Genomic DNA, 11032 nt, shown 5'->3' on the forward strand with positions numbered 1-11032 from the left:
GTGTGTGTGTGTGTGTGTGTGTGTGTGTGTGTGTGTGTGTGTGTGTGTGTGTTTTGAGGTGGGAATCTCACTTTGTAGCTCAGGCAGGCCTAGAATTCTCCATCTCCATTCCTTAGCCTCCCAAATGCTGGAGTTACGGAGTGGGCCACCCTATTTTCTTAGTTTTTATTTGATTTGTTAATTGTATTAAATTGTTTTACCAAAAAAAGATGAAAAACAAAAACAAGTGGAATCATCTTATTTCATGGAGAGATACAGTCCTGGATGAACTTTTTGATTCATGTGACCTAATGTATTTATTGTTACTAATCGGCAGACATGTAAGTGTAAATAATGACTTCTCATTTTATTTGTCCATAGGAAGACTATGATCGTCTGAGGCCTTTATCTTACCCCATGACTGATGTCTTCCTCATATGCTTCTCTGTGGTAAATCCAGCCTCATTTCAAAACGTGAAAGAGGAATGGGTACCGGAACTTAAGGAATATGCACCAAATGTCCCCTTCTTACTAATAGGAACTCAGGTGTGTCTGCTTGGATTTTATTATGTTAAGAATGAGCTCTCCAGCTAGTTTGGAGGGTTGCTGTCAGACAAAAGACCCTAGGATTAGCAAATGATGTGTTTAACAAGTTTCAAATGGTAATTCCTCTCATTTTTACATAAAAATAATTCTCCCAAATTATATTAATATCTTTAAAATCCTGTTTTATTTTTTAATATGTGGAACTTAAATGGGACTATATGCATTGGTTTCTTTTAAAATATACATCATGGGACATTATCGATCTTTCTTAATTAGATTGATCTCCGAGATGACCCCAAAACTTTAGCAAGACTCAACGACATGAAAGAAAAACCTGTCTGTGTGGAACAAGGACAGAAACTAGCAAAAGAGGTAATGAGTCCCTGCTGGATTTCCCATGCATGTGAAGTCACAGCAGAAGCCAGCTGCGCTGCGCACTGTGTCCCAGGGCTGCTGGGTACTTCTCTCCCCTTATCTCTCTTATCTCTGCGTTGGTGTTTCCCTGACTGTAGACGAGAAAGAATGGGGATGTGCTTCTAATTATCAGGGGGGCTTGCCTGAGATCTCGCAGTAAAATTGTCAGAGCTGGGCGTCCAGGTCACATGCCTGTCTATGGTATGCTTACAACTATGATGTCTTTAAAGCCATTGGTAGGTGGCTTTTTAAAAGCCAGAAGCAGGTGCTTAGACATCACACCTTTCTTAATTATTGAAATATTTGTAGTGTGCCAAATTCGGCTCTGCTTTCGGTGTAGTTGAAGTGACATTGGGTAACAGTTTAAATGTGTGGCTAAAAAGAAAAATATGGCTAGATTTCTAAAACATATTTACAGATACATAGAATACCTTTTAACTCATATTTTCCCTTACCCCAAAGCTAGATTCTTTTCCCTTCCACATTGGATGATTCTTCCTCCTCCTCCTCCTTCTTCTTTTCCATTAGCTTTAATAGGATTTTTGTGTAAGTACTATCTAATGAGGTCTTTTAAAATATACTATTAGGAGATAGGAAGAAGCAAGAGAACTTTCTGGAGGACAGTTTTCCCAAAGCAAATAGAAAGGACTTCACCAACAAACCACTTGAGAAATTGCTCGCATCTGACTTTATCATCTTGGGGAGAGAAGGAATTTCTAATGCACAAAGGCATAAGTTCTAAGTGCGGAGAGTGGACCACAAAATGCGCTATCATGTCAGGTGCTGGAAATAAAGTCGGCCAATGTGGAGAGCACTGGCGTCTCAGTGTACAGCAGCCCCTGACATAGGACGAATTAGTCAGCAGAGAGCATATGTCCCTGCAGGAAGTGGGCTAAGAGCATCCATCCCAGGCCACCAGGTCAGAAGCAAGCACGAGCATCCACTCCAAGGAGACTGAGTTACTTGCCCGGTGGCAACACAACAGAACAGCATTGAGTTTCTACCCTGCTCTTGAGACTTTCTCTGTTTTTGAGGGAGAGAGATGAAGCCTAAGGTTGTGTGCATAGAGCTAGAGAGCCAGAAGCAATGTGTCATCTGGAGAACACAGTAGGGACAGAGCAGCGTGGCGATCCTGAGAAACTGACACTGGAGAATGACCAGGGTCTACACAGTGAGCAGTCACATGCCTATCGCTCCCACCTCTGGCTTCTCCGCTGTCTGGGCTGTGTCAAGTACCTCCCACATAGGTCTTTGGGTCTTGCTCGGCACCTCAGGATTCCTCACTGCTCAACCTTGACCTGAAAGGCTTCTCTTGACTCCCTCTGCTCCTTCTCCCCAGCACTTGCCTGTGTCTGCTCTGTGCTCCTTTAGTCCTCAGCACTTAAGCAGTAGCAAGTATCTATTTGATGAATGAACTTTTCATAGGGAAATCTAGAAGGCCATACACTAGCATTTCAACAACTGTCTCCCTCTGGAGATTATGAATATGGGTATTAATTGGCATAGCTGTATTTTACAACTTCCCATACAATGTGCTGTTACTGAGTTCTATAAAAACTGTTTTATGTAATTGTGGCTTTTCTTTTCTTCCCAGATAGGCGCATGCTGCTATGTGGAATGTTCAGCTTTGACCCAGAAGGGTTTGAAGACTGTTTTTGATGAGGCTATCATAGCCATTTTAACTCCAAAGAAACACACAGTTAAAAAAAGAATAGGATCAAGATGTATAAACTGTTGTTTGATTACGTGAGAAAAGTCTGTAGCGGCCAAGGAAACTGTCCACTTCTCCCAGAAAGCATTTGAAATGCTACAGCAATGTCCTGACCTCTTACAATGAAGCAGTTTAACTTGAGGGGGGAGGGAACCTGTCCCCAGCATTCTACAGAGTTCACAGAGAATGTTTCTTAAAGGTCTAAGCGGCAGCAAACAGCATCTGAAGCCACAGTCTACTATAAATACTTTATTTCAACTAGAAGGTACAATCTCTCAGGGGTTTCATAGTTAAAAGCTACAATCACATCACATTGAGACAACATTGACAAACAACAGTGCTGTAAATGGAACCGCTTGGCTTTGACCATCCACCTCTGCACAGCCCTTATGGAATCTGCACCGAGAAACAGCTTCTCCCCTTCCTCCTCTTAACTGCTCTTGTATGTGAGTTGCTTTCTATTCCAGTATATCCAGAGTGGTGAGCTCACCAGGCCAGCCACGTAGCCAAAGGTTGCTCCAAGTGTACAGGAGATGGGCCACACCTGAGGAAAGAATTATGAAATCAAAACCAACTGATGTTTTATTATTACTTGAGCACAAATTAAGTATAACATAAACATTTCTATAGTGAAGCTTAATGTGCTTTCTTAAAGAATGCCAAAAGTTTAATAGGTCATAATTGCATTTACCATGAACACTAAAATATACACATTTTAGTTAATGTGCATCAAAAGGTAGCAAGGCTTCTGGGCAACTGTAGATTTAGTTTGATGTTCCCCAAACTGCATGAAATACATGCTAAGGTACAAATTTAAAAATTGGGTCATAGTTTGCCATAATCCTGAACTCAGTTTAGCTCTCTGAGTTAGTTGGTCATTTTTCTAATTCCCACTTTGGCTGTGTACATCAAAGGAAACAAGAAGTGAGTAGGCTGACAAACCTTAGGAACCTTCAGTGGTGTCAGGGAAGACCTAGACTCTAAGCATGTTCTGTGGAATGGGAGGGTGTTTGGCTTCCATGAGCTACAGATACCGTAGCCACAGAGGGTACAGCCCACAGCTTATACACATAGAGTATAAGGCTTCCCAAGACGGTTTTTCCAGCCATGTCATACTTTATTAAACCAGAACTAAATAATGGCGATTTCTTTAATGCCACAGACAGGATATGTGGGTCCCTACATAAAAAGCCCTGTGTAAAAAAATATGGGAAGCAAACTTCCATGTCTCTTTGTAAAGCTTATTTGGTGTACTGGAGCCACTGCTGACCCTTCTCGGGGAATAGGCCATCACAGTGTACTGGAGACAAACCACCTTAATAACTGGCTGGTACCATTTGGTTTTCTTCCTCAGTCTGCTATGGATCTGCCTTATTCTAAACGCCATGCAACAGACAGTAGTGTTAGATGACGCTTCCATGAGAACCACCTCATGCAGTTTAGGGAAGCATAATCTAATCCATATCGTGTTGCCGGCCTTTCTTAGATTTAAATTTGCTGTTGCTTAAACTACGACTTCTTTGTCTTTAGCGAGCTTCTGTTATCTTCTAGGACTTGTGCTCACAGCTTTGTCTACTGCACAGATTGGGTAATGGAACACTAAACATTGATACTTGAAAATGACAGCCTTAAATGTTCTACCAGTCACAAATCTAGATGTACTGTCTTGCATGTGACTTTGTAGGAGTTTTTGAAGTCTAAGCACCACACGCCCCCCACTTGGTAGTGGACAGTCTACTGGACAAGAGCTTTCTCTTGGAAGTGGACGTGGGATGTCTTTTTCTCCAAGCAGCGGTGGTTCACATTAAGCATCATGGCCTTATGTATGCTCAGATGGGGCTTCTGTATCTTCCCCATTTTGTTTTGGTCTGTTTTTAGATAGAACTGAAAGAAACTGTATAATGAGTTAACATGCTAGCTAAGTTGTCAAACCCATGATATGAAGGAATCCCGACAGTAAAGTGTTATTCATTTCCAAGTTGCCTTTGGAGATTTGATGGGTTTGGGTCTTGGTTTTTCTCTTTTTTTTTCTTCAAATCTACATTTGTGAAATTACATTTGTGTAATACACTTAGTGTATTAGGCAGTGAAGTTAAAGTCAAGAACTTTCCTGCTCCAAGAGAAATGGATTAAGAATCGGGAAAGGCGCACTGGTGTCGCTGGTCTCCTCATGCTGTGACCATGGGAACGCTCTCCAGTGTCCCTCCCACTCACAAGCTTTCACTCTCTTTGATTCATAGCACTCATCGATGGGCATCGCCTTTTCAGCTTCCCTTTCTGCAGATGGTAAGAACCATGTATATAGAATACTCGAACTCTAAGCAGACGATTGTATCATCTGAACCTGAGGTGCCTTAGGTACTCTATTTACCTTGATGGGGTTTGGAGTTCCCATTGCTTGTTAAGAGCTCTTTGTGTTGGTTATTTAGTATTTCTTTTTGCAAAATCTTCTCTGCCACTTTAACCAAAAAAACCAAAGATTTGTTTTCTATTCATGGGCAGATTATAGAGAATATGCCTTATTTTTCAGAAGCATATCTTCATTAAAGGCTTAGGCTGCGACAGAAATTCAGACTAGTCTCTGGAAAAATCCCTTTCAAACTAGTGAAATACCTAAGAAAGAAAATACGTTTCAAAACTATTTTATTAACATGAATTGTGCTAGTGAATGCAGTGCTTCAAATAAGGTCATGTATGAACGAACTTAGAAGAAATTATAATTCATCAGTGTTTGCACAGAAAATTTGTTCTGAAGTCCTTTAAAATTGTTAGGGGAATCTCATAGAACTTTGCTAATGTGTGCCCTTACTCCATCCTTACATTGTAGCTTACTTGCAATGAATTATATTTCCAATAAGTAAGAGCTTGGGTTCCTGCTATTTGTTATGAATTATCTTAGTTACTTTAGACATTGCTTCCATTTGACTTTTTAATTATTGGTTTTAAATACCAAATTAAATACTGGTTTGTTGGTTGTTGCTTTTTAAGTGATTGTTACTTCAACAGCGTCCCTTCCTAACATATGGGGTCATAAATAAAATGAAATGCAGTTTACTATTTATGTAAAGCACTCAACTTCTCACCTTAGTAGTTTTTATTTAATCCCCTCCCTCTGCTTTGAGACTGCTCGCCCCGGCAATGTGTGAGCACCTGCACCCCTACAAAGTCCTCTGTCGGTAATGTGTGAGCACCTGCACCCCCTAAAAGGCTCTCTGTCAGTCAGAGTGTGGGGGAAAGTAACAATCCCTGTGGCTCCCAGCCAAATTCCAATTTCGGGCACTAAATTCTGTTTTAATCACACTGTGGTTCACTGTTCTCAAACACACAGACATACACAGCCACACATTTTAGACAGCTGCCATACTTCACTTCCAAAGAATGTGGAAAAATGAAATAAATGTTGGTTTAAATGATTTTCTCCTCTAAGGGGTTAAAGCTTGGAACATTCAGTAAGTCACTGTTATGTAAAGCTCAAGACATCCATACCGTCAGCAAAAGAAAATGTCCCAACTTTCCAGACGGTTTTCTAGTGATGGTGCGGGCTTTGTGCCTTTCAGAAGGCTGGCATGGCTCTCCGGTGACACACAAGTCCTTAACAGTTAACAATCTCCTACGCGCTTCTTGCTGGCTTTCTTACAATTGCTTTAAAATGTTTAAAACCACACCACAGCACAGAATTCATCCCGACTTATCGACTCAGCCCAGCTTAATTATATTTTAATGAGATCTTAAGTTTTCCATTTAAAACTATTTTCCTGTTTCACATAAAGACTTGTTTTAAGATTCTTTATGGCACGTTCGTATTTCATGAGAATCTCTAGAACTTATGTGCTATTTCAGCTGCAGAGATACAAGTACTTCTCCAAATTATGATGATCTGAGATCACCATATAATTACTTGGTTTTATGTAAGGAAAATAGGAAATTGAGAACAAAGACATTCATGTTAAGAAAGCCATTCATAGTTTGCCACCAAAGTGATGATCATTTTATTTAATTCCTTTTAACTTCAAATATTTCTTTAAAATCACTAACTGGAAGAAACATCTCATGTTATATAACAACATAATGCAATGCAAGTAGATAAAATTAGTAAAGTTATCAAAAGAAAACCCTATTTTAGAGATGAGCAGCTTCATCGGGTACAAAGTCAGCATCCTAGCTATGCACAGTGCACCTGCCTCTCATCCCAACACTCGGGAGGCCGAGGAAGAGGATGGTTCATTTGAAGTATAGGATGCCGTCTTAGGGTGGCCATGTTGTAATGAGTCACCATATCCAAAAGCAACTTGGGGAAGAAAGAACGGGTTTATTTGACTTACACTTCCACATCTCTCTATCCATCATCTAAGGAAGTCAGGTCAGGAACTCAAACAGGGCAGGAGCTGATACAGAGGCCATGCCTGCTTATAGAACCCAGGACCACCAGCCCAGGAGTGGCACCACACACAATGGGTTGGATCCTCCCACACCACTAGTTAAGAAAATGCCCTATAGACTTGCCGAAGCCCCATCTCATGAAAGCATTTTCTCACGGAGGTGCCCTCCTCACAGATGACTCTCGCTTGTGTCTGACTAGCACAGCTGCAAAGCAAGACTTTATCTCACAAAATCTCGCCTGTGACCTTGTACTTCAGAGGCTGGATCACCACACGCTTGAGGCCATCCTGGCTACAGCATACTCAAAAAAAAAAAAAAAAAGACACCAAGGAAAAAAAAAGGAAAACAAAAAGCCAACTTAAGCAACCCCCTCCCCCCAATAAATAAAAATGCCTTGCTTTCTGGGCACCATTATGTTTCTTCCTATAAATTATGTTACTGTGGTTTTTTTTTTTCCTTTATCACTTGAATAAGAACAAAAAAAGGTCTGTTTTCTCAAAGTAATAAAAATTAATAAAGATTTTATATTATCTAGTATAGAATTTGGGTAAATGAAACCTGTAGTAAGTTTTATTTCCAGAAATAAAATAATTTCATCTTCATAAGCCAAAAAGCACTTTTAAAATATACAAATAAACTGGACACGTGTGTTTTTTATGTGAAATAAAAACTGTTTGAAAGGAACAGTGTAGGCTGGGGCAGATGGCTCAGCAGTAAAGAGCACTGGCTGCTTTTCCAGAGGACCGAGTATGGTTTCCGGCACCACACGGAGGCTCACAACCATCTGTAACTTCAGCGCTGGGATTCAACACCCTCTGTGAACACATAGCACATACACGGACACAAAATATGTAAAATAAGTAATCTAACAAAAGCCTGTCACTTTACTGTCTTAGGAAAGGAACTGCTCCCGCACATCTATGCAGTGTGTGGTATTTCTCGACTGCGCTCTAGCTGGCATATACAGTGATTAAGAACACAGGATTTGAATCTTAAGATTTACTAAACATGTGGTCCTTGGCGAGATCTAGCCATTTTGTGCTTAGTTTCTGTGTCCAGTGTACACCCTGCAGGTGCTCACATATACACAGCAATAATAAATATCAATGTAAAAAACCATATGATTCTTTTTCGCCAGGATAGAAAATCATATTTTTGAAATATACATTTTCTAAAATTCACAAATGTCACAAATTCTTGCATAATTTGAAACCAGAAGTCCTAGGATTATAACTGAATTGGTCACTGCAAAATGCCAAAGTCGAGGGTAAAACAGATCACTGGTTTGAGTGAATGAGGACTTACATGATTTTAGGTTAATTGGTATTTCCCTTACTGAAGGGATTATACTGTATTCAAGTAAAATGTTAATATATAGTTACACATTTCAAGAATGGGAAAAGTAATACTTAACGGAAAATGATTCTGGGTTAAAGATGTGCCCTTTGTAAGCTGTGCTGACAGGACTGAGGCAGCTTTTGTGCATGCATATGTGTGTTCAGGAGTGTTTACTGTCACTTTTAAGGAGTCCTGACCAGGAATTCACCGCTCCACAAGTAATTTCCTAACTACGTGTTCTTTGTAGTAAGAGAAAGATCAGAGTAAATGCAGGTCAGTGTCCATTTGCAATTAGCAAACTAGGCCCAGATGAGCAGCTCCATACACCAGAGGGCAGCATTTGCATTAGGAGTATCCAAGGCAACACACGCAAGACCAAATTCACAGGAAATGTAAATCATCATTTGAAGGCGATAAATTACCAGACTTCGTCAGATGGATTCTAACAGTCATGCAGATGAAAATTTGTTCAGGACAATAAACCCACTAGAAAGTAGCTTGTGAGAGACATAGAACTGGTTGCAGAGAGCTAACAGCCCTTCCTCTGCAATTCATCAGTTTATCCCTATTTACTCTGATGACACCACATCTGGAGGCTCAGAAACACCAGTAATTCCAGGTGAGGTTTCCAGTGTCCCTTCTGGACTCCATGGGCACACACGTGCACAGACACACACACAAACAAGTCTTTAGAAGAAGTAAGTGGAACACAACAGTGGTCACTTTCCTATAGTCACATGCTACATATGTGTGCACACACTTGAGGAAAAAGCATGAGTTTTACAGTACAACAGCACTGTAAATCAGCTTTAAATATGCTCCTAAAAATGTATTAAATTTTGGTCTAAAAATACAGACATCTCCAGGGTGATGACGACACTTGGAGGAAACAATGTGGGAGGAGAAAACAATTTAACACTAACGAGAACAAAGCTATGGCCTGAAAGAAACAAACACTGTTTCAGTCTCCAGCACTGAAGGGAATCATGGTGTAGGTGGAGCTTTTGTTCCGATCCTAAATCGTTCCTTTTCCAGTCAAATAATGGTGAACATGGAGTGTACTCTTCCCTTCCACACGTTGTGGGGTTAAGAACAGGAATGAGATCCACCTTGCATTACAGTTGCCATGATTACATTTCCTTTGGCACAGCACCAAGACCCATGCCTGGAACATAGAGACCTACAAATGACTCATGTTCTATTTGTATCTGAAATGTCACACAGAATTGAACACGATATGAAATTCAAGAACCTCAATAAACTGGCATAAGAAAATACCAAAGAAACAAAAGGAAAGTAACTCACTTAAGGACTACTAGCAGAAAGAACAGGACTAAAAGCAGACGGTGAGAGCTCGGTATATACAATAAAGCTGGCATTTGTGTATGCTGAAAGATTTGTCAGCAAACCACACCTTTCATAGGGCACAGCAGTGTGGTAGGTACCTCCTACCCTGCTTTCTGTAGCCACCTTCTTTTGCTGCCTTCTACACAGGGAGGGAGGTCTTCCTTCAACTGTGGAAATATCCAGTAGTTTCATCACCTGTCGCTACTAAAATATTGAAAGCTCACATTAAGCTGAAAGTAAGTTTTCATTGGCACCAATTTTCCACGAGCCTTCCCTGTCCCTTAATGAAGAATCCATCTGAAAACTACAAATATGCCTGAGATTTCTCATTTCAGAACACCATCAATGCCTGGCCACAGGAACATTACGAAATCAAATTTGAATTCAGAGTAGAGAAAACAGCATTAAAGTGTGACAGGCTTTTTGTTGGCTCTGTGTTTTTAAAGAAACCAGACGCTCCTGTTTCTCCAAAATATAAATAAAACAGAACCCAGAGATGCTTGCTCTGAACATACCTTAAACATATCAAGTGTGTACTGGGCTACAAGGAACAAAGAACTAAAATTCCCCTTTAATAGCATGTTGTATCTCACAGGGGAGTTACACAGCATACCGTTCTCCTGAAATTTCTCACAGGAGAGTTACCCAGTATACCGGGTCCTGAAATTTCTTCTGCTCTGGCACAATCCCCACATTAGGAAATGCCATTATCCCCTTATCTCCTTTACCACTTTTCTGGCAGATTCTGGCAACATTATGAGCCACCATGAGGTCTTGTTCTGTAGAGTTTGATTTATTAAAAAATAATAATAGCACCACAAAAACTTTGTTTGCTGAAAATGAAAGTGAAAGAAAAAAACAAAACCTCATCACTCCTCCAGTTTATTAGAAAAGCCTAAAAGGAGCGTGAAGGATTGAGCAGAAGGCCCGAGACGTCGATTCTCTCCTTCCCTATGCATACGTGTCCCCCTTTAGAAGGATGACAGCGAATAAGCCAGGCTCTCACTGGTAGTACTCGAAATGAACAAAACAGCCAGTGTATCCCAGCTGAATGAAATGTTCTCAATAATGATGACTAACAACTTGTAATGGATTCAAATTAGCTAACTAGAAAATCTTTGTTTAAAGTCCCTCATTCAGAAGATGGCTCAGTAGTATCCCAAGCTGCTGTCACCCCAGGAGACAGGAGCCAGAGAGGCAGCTAGCGAGGTGTACACAGTGACAATGAGGCACCACCACCGGACTGCCCCGTGTGCAGTAGTGCCCCGTGCACACTCACAGAGATCTAAGAGGTGACTGCCCCGTGTGCAGTAGTGC

The 11032-nt window shown here is 40.7% G+C and overlaps 2 protein-coding genes across 3 annotated transcripts in view; one reads left to right on the top strand and one right to left on the bottom strand.

Moving 5' to 3' along the window:
* The window catches only part of Rhoq (ras homolog family member Q), a 37133-nt gene extending 32509 nt beyond the window's left edge, over positions 1-4624 (top strand). Inside the window, exons 3-5 of the mRNA XM_005354706.3 lie at positions 361-525; positions 802-897; positions 2534-4624. Of these exons, the coding sequence (XP_005354763.1) occupies positions 361-525; positions 802-897; positions 2534-2689 (417 nt within the window). The 3' untranslated portion in view covers positions 2690-4624. The remainder of the gene's footprint in view (positions 1-360; positions 526-801; positions 898-2533) is intronic.
* The window catches only part of Pigf (phosphatidylinositol glycan anchor biosynthesis class F), a 28147-nt gene continuing 20004 nt past the window's right edge, over positions 2890-11032 (bottom strand). Inside the window, exon 6 of one of the 2 annotated variants that reach the window (XM_005354705.2) lies at positions 2890-3194. In XM_005354705.2, coding sequence (XP_005354762.1) covers positions 3081-3194 — 114 coding nt within the window. In that variant the 3' untranslated portion in view covers positions 2890-3080. Of the gene's footprint in view, positions 7846-11032 lie in introns of both variants that reach the window. The other variant, XM_026782857.1, reaches the window with a different exon arrangement.

This window comes from Microtus ochrogaster, chromosome 16, assembly GCF_000317375.1.
Source record: "Microtus ochrogaster isolate Prairie Vole_2 chromosome 16, MicOch1.0, whole genome shotgun sequence".
Taxonomy (NCBI): domain Eukaryota; kingdom Metazoa; phylum Chordata; class Mammalia; order Rodentia; family Cricetidae; genus Microtus; species Microtus ochrogaster.